General features: G+C 41.5%; 1 protein-coding gene across 1 annotated transcript in view; it reads left to right on the forward strand.

Moving 5' to 3' along the window:
* Positions 1–1,616: 1,616 nt before the first annotated feature.
* The window catches only part of LOC134209785 (uncharacterized), a 53,464-nt gene continuing 38,487 nt past the window's right edge, over positions 1,617–16,593 (forward strand). Inside the window, exons 1-2 of the mRNA XM_062685817.1 lie at positions 1,617–1,739; positions 2,214–2,327. Of these exons, the coding sequence (XP_062541801.1) occupies positions 1,617–1,739; positions 2,214–2,327 (237 nt within the window). The remainder of the gene's footprint in view (positions 1,740–2,213; positions 2,328–16,593) is intronic.

Raw genomic sequence — 16,593 nt, forward strand, 5'->3', positions numbered from 1 at the left:
AAATCCGGCCCTGATTACAATTATACTTTGAAATTGCTGAAGTGGCTCTGTGAACATTAGACCTTGTGACTTGTCTTCAATAGACTTCCAGTAGTTGAAGAGCGCCAGTTCATCCAACGAGCCGTAATAAAAATGCTTTTTCCAGTTCAATGCGAATCATTTCAGCTGATCTTCACTGAGTCTCTTTTCAATGTGGTACAATTGAATAAAAAACTCATTCTGTTCAGGCTCATTGTTTCCTGTTCCATTCACGCTACTAGAACTATCTTCATTGTCCATACATGCTCGGTTCGCATTCGTTGGTAACTGACTAAAATCCAGTTCATTTACGTCCCTAGGAGAGAGTTATCAAGCGATGTCTTTAGCAGTGAGCAGAAATTCAACTTAGTAACCTTTGCATTACTTTGTGCCAAAAGATGTTGTCTCAAGACTTTGTCAGCTCCGGATGTCTTTCCAAGAATCGTTGGGTCCAGTTTTTGCCTGTTGAAATTACAGAAGATTAGGTTTCACAAAATCAATATACATATAATTATTTATTGCATGTACAGTCGAGTCTTATACAATACGGTGATACTGAAATTGTTGTAAGAGACTTGTCTGTATAGGGAAACATTTAATAATTAACGCAAACTTACATGGAAACGTTTTGGGAATGCCTCGCTTCTTCCGGATTTTTTCCGCATAGTCCATGACAGCATGATAACTCATTGGATGACTCATTGGAAAACCAGCCCTAGACATGTAGAGAACTCATGTTTTGATCCGTCCTTCTTCTGACGCCGACAAAACTGTAACAGGGCCGGTTTTTATGTTTTTGGGAGGAGATTGTACAGGGGATGTCCAAAATAACTGGGATAGGCAAATTTTGAGCATAATTAGATGTTTTGTAACTATGTCAATTATTATCCGATTTTCATAATTCAGGGATGCCTGAACTAGAAATTTAATGTAGTTTCATCATATGTCCATGGAACCGACCATGACCATCGGATACCGGAGATATTCCGGGTTTTTCGAAGGTAGGTTCAAAACCGTGAATTTGTGGTGGGTATTAGGATCAGTTGTGGTTAAAAACAGAATAATATTAGTAACCACAAATAAAGTAGGGCTCTTTCTGATTGGAACCATATGTTGAAATTCGAAATCGGACCATGATCAAGTGAGATATGGCCATTTGTTTAGAATCGGTGCCGATCTAGACTTTTGAAAGGGACCAGGGCACAAATTCATTTGAATCAAACTTTTTGACCAATCTTCAATTATAATTACATTCCAAAAATCTTCTGATACGTCAATAATGAAAAACCAATTAAAAGACGGATCCTAAAGTTGCTGGGGTGCCCCCGGGGAACCTGTAGAAGGGGACATTTCAGTTTTAGCGCCAAAACTGGTCATTCGACGGTTTGTTTTTCATGGTTTTCTATCAGGAAGCGAGGTATGAATATAAAATGGTCCATTGACGGCTTTGACCGCTTCCGGGACCTAAAAATTTTCCCCGGGATCTTGTAGAAGAGGACATTTTAGTTCAAGCATCAAAGCTAACCATTCAACGGCTCTTTCCTTATGGTTTCCGATCGGGAAGCGAGGTATGAATATAAAATGGACCATTGACGACTATGGCCGCTTCGGGAACCTACGGATTGTCCGCCAGGGAACCCGTAGAAGGGGACATTTCAGTTTTAGCACCAAAGTTAGTTATTCGACTGATCGTAGCTCATAGTTTGCGAATAGGAAGCAAGGTATGAATATAAAATAGATCATTGACTACTTTGATTGCTCCCGGAACCAACAGATTACCCAAGGGATACCTGCAGCAGGATGAATTTCTGCGCCAGAGCTAGTCATTCTACGTTTCTTTTTTAATAGTTTTCTACCAGGAAGCTTGTTTTTCTTCTTCATTGGCATCACAGCTTAGTATTCATTATTAATCAGGAAGCGAGGTATGAATATACTTCTTCCGGGACCAACTGGTTGCTCCCCGTAGAAGGGGACCTTTATGTTTTAGCGCCAAATAGAGTATGACTGGTTTTACTGCTAAAACTGAAATATCCTTTTATACAGGTTTCGCTAAGTCAATCCATAAGTCACGGAAGCGGTGAGAATCGTCAGTGCTCCATTTTATATGCATACCTCGCTTACTGATCAAAACCCATGAAAAAAGAGTCGTCGAATGACTTCTTTTGGCGCTCAAACTGAAATGTTCTCTTCTACAGGCTTTCCTGGAACAATCCGTAGGTCCTATATTCAAACATCGCTTCCTGATCGAAAACCATGAAAAACAGCGCAAACTGGAATGCTTTCTTCTATTGGTTCCCCTGGGGCAGTTGGTATGTCCTAGAAATGGTCAGAGTCATCAATGGTCCATTTTATATTCATACTGCGCTTCCTGATAGTAAACCATGAAAAAAAAGCCGTCCAGTGACTTGTTTTGGAGCTAAAACTGAAATGTTTCCTTCAACAGATTTCCTTGGAGCAATGCACAGGTTCCGGAAGTGATCATAATCGTAAATAATTCATTCAATATTTATTCCTCGCTTCTTAACCGAAAACCTTGAAAAAGAACCCTCGAATGACTTATTTTGGCGCAGAATATGGAACGTCCCCTTCTACAAGTTCCCCAGGAACAATCCGTAGGTCCAGGAAACGGTCAAAGCCATCAATGGTCCATTTTATATTCATATCTCACTTTCTGATAGAAAACCATGCAAAACGAACCGTCGAACGACCAGTTTTGGCACTAAAACTAAAATGTCCCCTTCTACAGGTATCCCTGGGGGACAATCCGTAGGTCCCGGAAGCGGTCAGAGTCGTCAATGTTCCATTTTATATTCATAGAATGCTTCCCGATCGAAAACCATGAGAAACGAGCCGTTGAATGACTAGTTTTGGTGTTAAAACTGAAATGTCCTCTTCTACAAGATCCTCAGGGACAATCTGTGGGCCCCGGAAGCGGAAAATCGCCAATGGTCTAGTTTTGCCGCTAAAAGTGAAATGTCCCCTTCTACAGGTTCCCCGGGGACAATCCGTAGATCCCAGAATCGGTCAAAGCCATCAATGGTCCATTTTATATTCATACATCGCTTCCTGATAGAAAACCATGAAAAACGAACCGTCGAATGACCAGTTTTGGCGCTAAAACTGAAATGTCCTCTTCTACAGGTTCCCCGGGGGCACCCCAGCAACTTTAGGATCCGTCTTTTTAATTGGTTTTTCATTATTGACGTATCAGAAGACTTGTGGAATGTAATCATAATTGAAAATTGGTGAAAAAGCTTGATTCAAATGAATTTGTGTCCTGGTCCCTTTTAAAAGTCCCGATCGGCACCGATTCTAAGCAAATGGCCATATCTCACTTGATCCTGGTCCGATTTCGAATTTTAACATATGGTTCCAATCAGAAAGAGCCCTACTTTATTTATGGTTACTAATATTATTCTGTTTTTAACCACAACTAATCCTAATACCTACCACAAATTCACGGTTCTGAACCTACCTTCGAAAAACCCGGAACATCTCCGGTATCCGATGGTCATGATCGGTTCCATGGACATATGATGAAACTACATTAAATTTCTAGTTCAGGCATCCCTGAATTATCAAAATCGGATAATAATTGACATAGTTACAACACATCTAAATATGCCCAAAATTTGCCTATCCCAGTTATTTTGGACATCCCCTGTATGTATCGTTGAAGAGTTGAAAATGAGACTTTTTTGCGCCTCTTCAATAGCACGTTCCAAATTCTCCGGAGAGTACTGCTTCCGAGCGAAGGATTTTTGTTTGTGGATGCTGCAATGCAGAATCATTTAATTACCGGTTGAAGTAAACTAGCTCTGTATTTAACACGACAAGATGACCCACAATATTGTGAAAACGAGCAATTGTTAGCACAACAATGGATCACTTTTATTTTGCACGTAGTTCACTGAAATTTAGTGATGCATCGTACTTTGAAAATTATATTAAACGGATATTACCTTTTTTAACGGGAACCATTTTTCACTCGAAAAATCAGAAAAGTAGCACATTTAGAGCTTATAAACTTTGTGTAATATTCTCTGAATGTTGTCAATTTGTACGCTACGCAGATAGAAAAATTCAATGAACTTTACGCTACAGATGTACATAAATGGAACGCCATTATTAGCTTAATTCCACGCGTGATATAGCCTAAATGTATATAAACTAAATAAGAGAAAATCTTTGTTGATTCTGTTGTAATTGTACACGAATGAGTTGTTAAACAGAGAAGTGACTATTATCTGTGTGTGACCAATGATTGTGGAGGGACTGTACTTCTTGTGTGTTAGGTATCTTGTTCTTGACTAAATTTGCTGCTGATTAATAAAATCTTCGTATGAATTTGCTTTTATTTTTCGCCTAAATTAGGAACATAAAATCAACATTAATTTTTGAACAAACCTTGTACCTATAATTGTGTGATAAGTAATCTTATTTTTTGGGTTGATCCAACAAAGTACAACAAAGTTGTATCGAAAGGCCATATGACCACTCCAAAAACGAATTTTTGATAGGAAGCCCGGAGACCCATAGTGTTGTATACCGATCGAGTCAGCTCAACGAACCGAGATGATGTATGTAGGTGTGTATGTGTACAATTTTGTAGACACGCTTTTTGGAACTTAGCACTGTTCGAATTACTTCCCGGGTAGAAGCCGTGATATTGATAACAAAACATGATATTAACTTGTTTGAAATAAGAGTAAAAATAACAAGCGAAAATAACAAAAATTCAAACCGAAATATCATAAAAAATATGAGGTTACGTAGCTATACGTAATGGATGGTATCATCATCATTTGAGTATCTTTGATCGGAGGTCAACCGAATCAAGAAGCCGAATAGTAGCTCCCAGTTGGATGGACTTTGAGAGTCTCCAAGCGTGGAAAAGCGATTACCACGACTTATCGGCCGAATCGCCACTGAAGCCACTCGACTGGCTTTCAGTGGAGGACATCACAATCCTCAAAAATTTCCGAAATAAAGGAGAACGATCGTTTATTAAAAGTGATTTACTTGAGTTTGCAACTTGTTGCGAGAAAATCGGTAAAGAATATGAAAATAAGGCTAATGTTTTTCGGTTTTTGTGTGCAAACACACATACACTCCAATGATGCTGAGAGTACTTCAAAACGCTGTGTCTGTGCCAACTTATTATTCATTTATTATCAAACTAAGCCCGGAGTGGCCTGTGCAGTGCATAAAAGTCTTCTCCATTGAGCTCGGTCCATGGCTGCACGTCGCCAACCACGCAGTCTGCGGACGGTCCGCAAATCGTCCTCCACTTGATCGGGGGCAGCAGGGACTATGTCCAAGGGCTTGACGATCTCTCCCCAGGCCATCTTGTGAGTTGTGGCGCCTGCCTAGGATGTGGTGGGGTTTGACAGTGAGCCCTGTTAAACCTCTATAAAAAGCTGCATGAATCCGCAAGTAGGCTCCGCCAAAGCGACCGTGTGCGCTCAAAGCGCACAAGCCTAAGTCCTGTTGTTAGGTGGGACGCTAAACAGCCCTGACACGACGGCCCTCCGATGATACAGGAGGTTTGCGCAGGCCCAATAAGCCGCCTTTAAAAACAACTATTACGAACGACATAGAAGATAATACGACTCGATACAATCGGCAACGGCCTAGGCGACGAATAAAGGATCACGATTGGAAGCTTGGAACATGGAACTGCAAGTCGCTAGGCTTCGCAGGTTGCGACAGGATAATCTACGATGAATTACATCCCCGCAACTTCGATGTCGTAGCGCTGCAGGAAATCTGCTGGACAGGTCAGAAAGTGTGGAAAAGCGGGCATCGAGCGGCACCACCAACGAGCTGGGAACCGGCTTCATAGTGCTGGGAAAGATGCGCCAACGCGTGATTGGGTGGCAGCCAATCAACGCAAGGATGTGCAAGCTGAGGATAAAAGGCCGTTTCTTCGACTATAGAATCATCAACGTGCACTGGCCACACGAAGGGAGATCCGACGACGAGAAAGAAGCGTTCTATGCGCAGCTGGAGCAGACATACGATGGATGCCCACTGCGGGACGTCAAAATCGTCATCGGTGACATGAACGCTCAGGTAGGAAGGGAGGAAATGTATAGTCCGGTCATCGGACCGGATAGTCTGCATACCGTATCGAACGAGAACGGCCAACGATGCATAAACTTTGCAGCCTCCCGCGGAATGGTAGTCCGAAGCACTTTCTTCCCCCGCAAGAATATCCACAAGGCCACATGGAAATCCGACGGGAACAAGAAGGCGAGGTGCACAGCGGGCAAGGTGGATTGATCAGGTGGAGGGCGATTTGCGGACCCTCCGCAGATTACGTGGTTGGCGAAGTGCAGCCATGGACCGAGCTGAATGGAGAAGACTTTTATGTGCAGCACAGGCCACTCCGGCCTTAGTCTGATAAATAATAATAATTGGGAACCACCTTGCTCGCTGTGCACTTCGCATTTTTGTCCCCTTCGGATCGTTGTCTAGAACTATTTTCACCGGGTTACTGTCCGACATTCTGGCTACGTACCTGGCCCACCGTAGTCTTCCGATTTTTGCGGTATGAACGAAGGATGGTTCATGCAACTCATGGTTCATTCGCCTCCTCCACGTACCGTCCGCCATCTGCACCCCACCATAGATGGTACGAAGCACTTTCCTTTCGAAAACTCCCAGTGCGCGTTGGTCCTCCACGAGCATCGTCCAGGCCTCGTGTCCGTAGAGAACTACCGGTTGATACGGCGGCGAACTATATTCAATCGAATTCTTCAACCAATACAAACTCGTTGTGGGTGGCTTACGGTGTCCTCTTTTGAGCCTCTTCCTATCATATACTTCGTCTTCAACGTGTTGATAACTAGTCCGATCTGCTTCGCTTTTCAATCTGATGTAGGCTTCCTCCCTCAAAGTTACGTGTCATAATATCTATGTCGTCAGCGAAACCAAATAACTAGACGAACGTCGTGAAAATTGTACCACATATGCCTATCCCTGCCCTTCGTATTACTCTCTCCAAAGCGATGTTGAATAACAGACACGACCATTGTATTCGCGGCATTTCTGCAATACCTGACGTACGGCGAACACCTGGTCCGTGGTAGAGCATTCACCCATAACTCCCGCCTGGTACTGCTCCACGAACTCTCTACTCTGTTAGTCGGCAGCAAAAAATTTGGCGGCGTTCAGCAAAGTGATTACGCTGTAGTTGCTACAATCCAGTGTATCGCCCTGTTTGTAGATGGGACACACGACACCTTCCATCCACTCCTGTGGCAGAACATCATCCTTCCAAACATTGGTAATTACCCAGTGCAGCGCTCTAGCCAGTGCTTCACCACCGTATTTAAACAGCTCTCCTAATAGTTGGTCAACGCCAGGGGCTTTGTTGTTTTTCAGCCGGCTGATCTCCTCCTGGATTTCCTGGAGATTCGAAACCGAAAGTCGTATGTTCTGCGCGCGTGATCCCAGGTTCATTACAATACCGCCACCGTAATCTGCCACATCGCCATTCAGGTGCTCTTCGTAGTGCTGCCGCCACCTTTGGATCACCTCACGCTCGTTCGTTAGGAGGTTCCCGTTTATGTCCTTACACATATCGGGCTGTGGCACGTGGCCCTTATGTGAATGGTTTAGCTTCTCATAGGATTTTCGTGCGTTATTATTCACGGTCTCGATTTTCTTGCTGGCGCTTTTTCCGGAAAATTGAGTTTTGTTTGTTCCGCACCAGTGTGTATCGTGCCTCGTTCGCCCTCGCGCGGTATTGCAGCAATCTCGCGCATGCTGCATTCTTCTCCTCAATTAACACACACATTCGCTGTCATACCAGTCGCTTCTCTAACCCGGGGGCACCGTGCCTAGTGCAGCGATTGCAATGCTTCCAATGGCGGATCGAATTTCTCTCCAGCCATCTTCAAGAGACGCTGCGCCTAGTTGCACTTTCGTTGCCAGTGCCACTTCCAGCTGCTGAGCCGCCCAATGTTTAGCCGCGGCGTTCGACTTCGACGCGAGTTGTACATCGTCGAGAGTTTTGAGCGCAGGCATACTGCAACGAGTGATCGGATACAATATTCGCACTGCGGTAGGGGTGCGTACGTTCGTGATGTCGGAGAAGAATTTATCGTCGATTAGAGCGTGGTCGATTTGGTTTTTCCGTTTCTTGGTTTGGTAATTCCCATGTGGCCTTGTGGGTATTTTTGCGGGGAAAGAAGGTGCTTCGGACTATAATTCCGCGGGAGGCTGCAAAGGCTGCCGTTGTCGTTCGATGCGGTATGCAGACGATTCGGTCCGATGTCCGGTCTATACATTTCCTCCCTTCCTACCTGAACGTTCATGTCACCCATGACGATTTTGATGTCCCGAAGTGGTGCATCCTGTGATTGCTTTTCCATTCTTAGAAGTGTTACGACGGCGGTGTTCTTTTGCATCATTGATGGTGATCTCAGTTATGAGCTCACTTATGTTTTCAAATGAGAGTCCAAGCTGAGGAAGACTTTTTTCTTAGGGTACACTATGTCAACAACAGACGATATGTATTCCATTGCTGCTCGTTGCTGACCTTTTGATTCAATGTAACATTGAGTTCGTCCTACGAAAAATAAAAAATATCAAAGAATAATCTGGTATTGATTAAATCCATCCGTAAAAAGCAACCACATTGTGAAGGATGTTGGAATTTTTTTCAACCAGTCAGTGGTAACCTATACGGTTATTAATAATAAATAGGTAATAATATACTAAAAAGAATTTTATCGAGCCAGACAGCATGCGGGCCGATTTTAAGTATTTTTTTCTTACACGCCGCGAGCCATCACAAATTGAGCCGAGGGCCGCACCCTGGGCAGTCCTGGTTTAGCGTCCCACCAAACACCAGGACTTGGGCATGTGCGCTTTGAGCGACTCACGGTCGCTTTGGCGGAGCCTGCCCATGCAGGTACCACAACTCGCAGACGGTCTGGGGAGACATCGTCAAGCCCTTGGACATAGTCCATGCTACTCCGCTTTTCTTACTATTAGTATTTTAGAAAGGCAAAGTATGAAACCTTCAAACTTGACTTTGATTTTTTTTTATTTTTTCACATAGACTTCATTACTGCACAAGGGAAAAGTTATCATTTTGATTAATTAGGAGGTTTTCTGCCTTTATTGAAGTTATTTTCGTCATGCTGAGCAGAGCAATGCTAGTAATTTCAAAGGAATTACAATCCCGGACTAGTTTATGACAGTAGCATCACTTCCGCCGATGTCTACAGACAATGATTTTTTATTTATTTTTTTGTCAGCTGCCAGCTTATTGTACCGTTATCATGTAGTTTTCAAGACAATTTAGATGTAGGTGAAAAAAAGCGGAAGAGATATCAAATGTATGAACTCTGACCTTACATTGAATGCTGCTTATATTTTTCGACATGGCTTGTATCAGAAGTTAATGCTGCGATTTATTCAGAAAATGTGTTTTGCCCAAAATAATAACTGGATTTCATTTTCAATCCTTCTGAAAACAAAAATCAATTAATTCCAAACATCATTATGGTGATGGGGTCCGGTAAGATACGCAGCTTCAAAGCAAGACCAAATTTGAGTCAGCTGGGTTCGGATCCCAGACTGGAGTATTTTTTATGGGTTGAAAATAATTATTAACTATGATAGTGTTCAATGGATACTAAACTGTGAGACGGCATTGTGTCAGTTGGGGGTTGTAAAGCTAATAAGGCAAAAGAAGAAGATCGGTGGGTGTCGTTCCCGGCAATTTCACAGAAGACTGAGATGAACAATTCTCATTTCCTCTGTAAACATCAACCAGGCTGGTTGGCAGGTCGTGGGCAGGTTCTTCCGAGAGCACCATATATCGAATTTACATACACCACCCACCTGCCTGGGGTTAGTTTACGCACCTTCAAGTGTAAACAGATGTTGTTTGAGTTCGTCTTCGTCACTGTATAGGCTTCGAGTGAGGATGGTTCAACTGTTGAAAACAAGATTAGGATGCTTTGCTAATTGAGAAATTGTTAAACTTTAATGCCTTGGGATATGGCGATGGAAGCGGTGTTTGATACTTAGGTTGGACCGTAAACAGGACAAAAATTGGCGCATTTGTTTGATTGATCTTCCACTTTTGTGTATTTTAAAAAGGTACTACTGTTAGCGTTTTTTTTTGTTAAATAAACCCAATACATGAATAGGATTTTGCAGTAAAATTATTGACAAATAATAAAATTGAGGATAAGCAAAAGATAAAAACAATTTAATTGAACATTTTCGTTATTACTTATTGCAGATTTTAATTTATTGCCGGAAAATTTTCTTTTCTGCATGGAATTGTTGAACTTCTGGTAATTATTGATGAAATTGAAATTCTTTCATGGAAACTAGTAACACTAGTAGGTCACCCAGTTTTCTTTATTTGGTATATTCGGTTTTAAGCACAATATCTACTACTTTATGGAACTGCTATTTTATTTGTGATACATTTCACCTAGATCAGTAAATCACTTGAAATTTAATAAAGCCTTACCCTTTGTTCTGCAAGGGAAATCCAATGCTCGGTTTCGTGTCAGAACCAGCAAAAACCGCAACTACACAGAGTTTTTCGTTGAAAAGTTACTGCCTCGAGCCATTTTTCAATTCAAATTGCCCGATACTGATCGGGCAGCGAAAAGTTGCTCTACAGAAAAGGTACATAGTTTCACCCACGGTTGCGATGTTGAAGTCAGATCCAATGCAGAACAGCACGATATTGTCACGGGAAAAAGGAGGCCCAAGTATTCTAAAGTTTTCATTAGTTAACAATAAGAACGAAATCCGAAAGGATTATTCTCTATTTTAGAGTAAATGTCATAAATACTCCTTTGTTTCGGGAATGACAGAAGGACTACGTTTTCATTAATTTCTTTGAAAGCATATTACGTCGTATAGACAGAAAGCCACTCATATGTGAAAGAAAAGCTTTTATTCGGTAAAAGTTTCACTCATTGCTGCGAACCACATTACACTGGGATCACTTTCTACGCGGTTTGTTTTTATTTGTTTTTGGCTTTTGGATTTAATGAAATAATAATCCACGAAAAAATGAAGAAAAATCAGGTTATATTTAAAATGTTGTTAAAATTGAGGGATGCCGAGAAACTGATGAATTCTATCCGCGTAAGAAGCAACCCTAGTGTGCACGAATGGGTTGGTTGGGTTTTGACTTGTTTTCGTCCATCAAAGCATTATTGAGTTTTAAGCTAGAATGGTTGTGTTTTCATTTTGTTTCGTGAAAAGGTTCAATTTGCCTGGAACGGTTGAAAAGCCATGAAGAAATAATAAAAACAAAAGCTGATCCACATTCTATGTTTTACCTCATATAGACACTACATTTGATGCCGTGAGTCTGATCAAGGATATGGCTTTCTTTTTTTGTTGCTTTTATGTTCGATACTGGATGTGATGTGATGAGGGTAGGAGAATGGCTGGATGTCATCCACAGTGGAAAGCTTTGCAACAGTCAGAAAACACATCTGGCAATATGGCACGATTATCGCCCACGTTCAAGTTCGTTGTTTGATGAAATAATATAATGAAGTTCGATGTTTGCGGAGGCCTCTAGGGGATGATACTATCCTTATTCGTCTTCATTCAAAGGAACTGTATCTCCCAACCGCGACATTGCCATCACACAGCTTTTTTATGCGATCCAAGTTACTATTTTGCATATTGTATATCATTTCGCTGGAACGAATACTCCTGTTTGGAAAAGTTGAACATAATTCTAGAACGGGCCAGGATTCGAACCTAGCTCCCTTTCAAACGGTTTCTTTTATAGCCTTGCATCTCCCTCATGGGCTTCGGAAAAACCTGTGAGGAAGATGATTTTATTTTCGGTAATATATACCTGCTCAGGGGTAGTTTGTCAGATCATCAGGATTGTCAGGAAGCACCCGCATCAACAGGATAGAAGTGTAGACATAACCAACCAGCGGGATGAATTGGCTTGGAGTAGTACACCTATTTCAATATATAACGAAATGATTATCAACATTATACTCTGATATTACTAGATATTAGGATATACAACTAATCAAGATGTAGCTGTAGAAAAATAATTTATGATACCTAATCATTTCTGTCACGAAGCGGGATCCCCAGGAAACTTTTTGATGGCTGTGATATTTCCAAGATGTGAATTGATGACCAGGCTTGTAAAATGTCATCTGCATGTCATTTGACTAATTTGTTCATAACTTTCTTTGGAAGCCAAATTTACTTCAAAATTAGATGCACGCATAACGCTTGAGTAGTGCTATACTTTTGTCCAAAGCTACATTACTCTAAATATAACATCTGAGGCTAGAGAGTGAAATCTCTCCAAAATGTCACGTGTCATTTGACATGTCATTTGAATGACATTTTGCCTCCCACGCCCCAGATTACATATTTACAGCAATTTCTTGTTGGACAAAGTTGTAGCCACATTTAAGCGCTATAAGTTCGCCATACTTGATAGTTGATAGCTAACAACTGAAAAAAGTTCTGGGAAAATTATGAAAAAGAATGCAAATGACATTTTACAACACTGTTGATGACCAAACGTTTTTGGACTTTACATTAGGAAAATTTCGTAATGGCTTTGTTGGATTGATTTGAGTAGTTCAATGCATAGAAATATATATTTTGCAGTCCACAATGTAGCGCGCAACCATATATTTTCAAATCTGCATCCAAATCCAAGTGAAATCTTTTCCTTCTTGTTCGATGGCTCTACATTTCAACTGAAACTTGGCCTGCTTTTATATTTGGTGTTCTATTTAGTGTTCAAAACCCTAGACCGGACCTGGAATCCTTCGTTAGCTGGAGACCCCAAATGAAATATGTCGAAAAAAAATCACAAACAGTGACGTTCCTAAATTGATTGACCACATAAAAATCTAGGAAGAGGATACTTGAAGAAGGAATTTTCAGAATTTTTGAGAGAATAATGTCTTAAAAGTCGTGATGAAAAAGCTTCTGGTGGTAAAATTCTACAGATTTCCTAAAAAAGGATAACTAATCATTTCTATCTATCTGGAAGAATTCCTTTTGATTCATATACAGATGTAGCACCTCGGACCCTTATTGCTCTGGACAACGTGTGACTTGGGAACGCATTCAAGAGCCGGGAAAGTGAACTATTGACGCCAATAGCCGTTAAGAAATGTTCAGATAAAACGTTTGATAAAATATCTATCTGGTATTCGGTGACTCATGTGTACGTATTGTGCTTTGCTCCGGTCGAAACAAGCGCGATCTTCAATGGTTTGCAGTAGCCATCGAGCAAGCGTGTGCAGTGCGTGTTTTAGTCGTCGCGAAGTAGTTAAGATATCGAATCAGTCTTTGGGAAAATACGTTAGACATGCGTTACTTTTCCGTTTTTGTATCATCATGAATATGGCGTCGTTCAAAAGAAATAATCAGTCGCTTACCAAGGCGATTTCCAATATATTGTCTTCTCAACTAACATAATATTCCTTTCCAGTGCGCTCATGGAGATGCAGAGGATTCCTCGGTCTCTTGTAGCAATGAACTAATTTTCCTCCCCTTATCCTAATCCTTATCCTGACTGTGAGGACGTGGCCGGCATCGTTATTGGTCTTGAATTAAAGAAACTCCGAAGCATGTACAGTGAAAATAGCTTTCTAGTCCCGAGAAAACTATCCAATTGGTGAGCTGTGCATTATTTGTCGTTTCTCGGCCAATCACGACTAGCAACTACGATGGGAACAGTTAATCAAGCTAAGCTAAGCTACAAATCGAAGTAAGCAAATGGTAATTTGACCAAACAACTTTCGGCCTAGTGGCATTCGGCCAAATGGCTTTCGGCTGAATGGGTTTCGGCCAAACGACCCTTCCCCGTTTTTGACATACTGGGCTGTAGAGGATTAGCAGCCAGCGCACTATGGGGAAAAGGGTGCCATTTATCGAAAAATTTACTATCTTTAATATGTCTCATTTTTTATTTATTTATTTAGGCCAACAGATAAAATTATACCCCAATGACTTCAGAACTACACTATATAGATAAATCTAATATAAAATACGTTTGAAACTACACTTATTTGTTTCCCTAGACACGTTAAAATCGAACACAAAATAACATGCATTAAACAAGCGGCACATACTACGCAACGGTTCATGTAACCCATAGCTGGTTCTTGCGGTGGGCATACTAAAAAATAAGTGCATGCGAAGATTGCGACAACGGTTGTTTATGTTAAACACACTTAGCAGAGAAGAATAATCTGTATGATCTTGTAACAAATCGCCGATAAAACAGATTACCACGTTCCGCCTCGCTTCAAGCAGATCCAGATTAATCAGCTTACATCGACTAGGATAACTGGGTAGATTTAGCGGGTAGAGCTTCATTTCGTTGAATTTCATTCTGGTAATATGGGGACCAGACGGCAGACGAAACCTCCAAAATAGGACGCACAATGGAGCAATATAGTGCCTTCAGGCAGTATACGTCGTTGAACTGCTTTCCAAAACGGAACAAGAATCCTAACCCTAAATCCTAATCCTTAAATGTCCTTTTCGACCAAATGACCCTTTCGGTCTAATGACACTTTCGGCTAAATGACCCTTTCAGCCAAATGACCCTTTCGGCCAAAATACCCTTTCGGCCAAACGACCCTTTCGGCCAAATGACCCTTTCGGCTAGATGGGTTTCGGCCTAATGGTTTGTTCGGCCTAGTGGCATTCGGCCAAATGGCTTTCGGTCGAATGAGTTTCGGCCAAACGACCCTTTCCCGTCAAAAACGTCAACGCAAAACGTTCGAAAGCGAGTTCCCACAAACATCCGATGCCATATGCGTTGCGAAAGCACTACAATGACGATATGCTTGCTGACGATGAAACGACTGAGGAAGCTTCAAAGTTGGCGCAGGAAATGAAAAGCGTCCTCGCTGCAGAGGGATTTTAAATGCGCAATAAGCTATCGACTTCTACAGCAATCTTGGCCTTCTTGCGGTGAAAGGCGTCTAACGTCCTCGGGATTTGAATGCGATTGGCCAACAACGTAACCTAAACATAGTCCGAAGGATTAACAGGCTGAGTTTACAGACAAATGTAGCCAGTGGCGCCGGGAGCCGGTGAGACAAGTAGGACATATCCTACGCGTGAATTTTATTGGGTGGGACAATCAAAGCATAGACCTACCCATGATTATGGTAAGATGAAGTCATTGGCTGGTAGGAATCTGTGTGTTAGCAAATAGTGTTATCAAAGTTATTCAGAGTTATAGAGATTACTGTTTCTGAATGTTTCCGTTCATTTAGGAATTTGGGCTCGATCATTTTGTAGTATGTCAATAACGCACTCCAGAGTCTTAATTTTAAAATGTGTTGTATGGTGGACTTCTAGTGTGAAAGTTTTCCTACAACTCCGCCAAACAAACCGTTGTTTGAAGTGATGAACTCGATGTTATTTGAATAAACACTTTAATAATGTTTAAAAAAAAACCGTTGTTTGAATTCCACTAAAAACGAAGTTAGTTGCTGTTTCAATCATCTAGTCTAAGTTACTGCAACTATTTAGCGCTATAACTTCGTTATAAATGGCATTCAACCAACGAACTTTTAGGCAAAGTTGTAGCAATAGCTTCGCACAAGAAGTCCACCATGAAAAACATTTTAGAATTAAGCTAAAGAAATGACTTATGGACAAACTGCTAAATGGTTGAATTACTGCTAATCTCATACAACAGTCAAGGCTTGAAACACCTACGAATTTATGTGAATCGCTCAATGCTAATGTTAATACCAGAACTTCTGCTCAAATTGGCCTTTCCTACTTGTCCTACCCACGAATCGGAAGGTGGATGCGCCTCTGTTCGTTGCAATCCGAGTTAGTGAGAAACTGGAGGTAACTGACATTAAAGAAATGATGATGGATTACAACGAAACACTCACGATATGTACCATACCGTGAGAGGCGGTTTTTCGCAAGTGGTTATGACATAGGATTGATTCGTGGGGCTGTACTTTCTGATAAATTTCTTTAAAAAAGCATCAATTGTGGGGGCACCGGTTTTGATAATGCATTTAAACTTGTTTTAAGCAGCTGTGCGAAAAAATATGGCCCTCAACGCAAAATAAGCAAGAACGATGCGTTTCATTATGGCCGGGCGACGGCATACAAAAAACAAGGCAGGCTCATCACGTATGTAAACATTCAGTTTGAAAGTAAACATGTGACGTCACTGCTATCTTCGCACAAGCTGGACCGAGACAATGCTCTACGGTCGCAGCATGCTTACTTTTGTACTCCAACATGTGGCGATAAAACATGCGTCACATTCGAAGTGTCATTTTTCTAACGAGCCTACCTTGTTTTCTGTATACCGTGGGCGGGGGCTGCCTATCCGCTTATGTTTTTTCGCACTTGTATACTAGTTGGATAAACTTTTTCCCATGGCTTGTTATGATTCGAAGGGGCTTTTTCCTCTCTTTCATCGTTGTTCGTTAAGCGATTTCTGCAAACCCTGGTCTTACGTTGCAGAACAATGCCAAGTTCCATTATCAAAGCATATCAACAACATTGCCATCAATAATTTAAGAACCCTAAAAA

Source organism: Armigeres subalbatus, chromosome 2 (assembly GCF_024139115.2).
Source record: "Armigeres subalbatus isolate Guangzhou_Male chromosome 2, GZ_Asu_2, whole genome shotgun sequence".
NCBI classification, from domain to species: Eukaryota; Metazoa; Arthropoda; class Insecta; order Diptera; family Culicidae; genus Armigeres; species Armigeres subalbatus.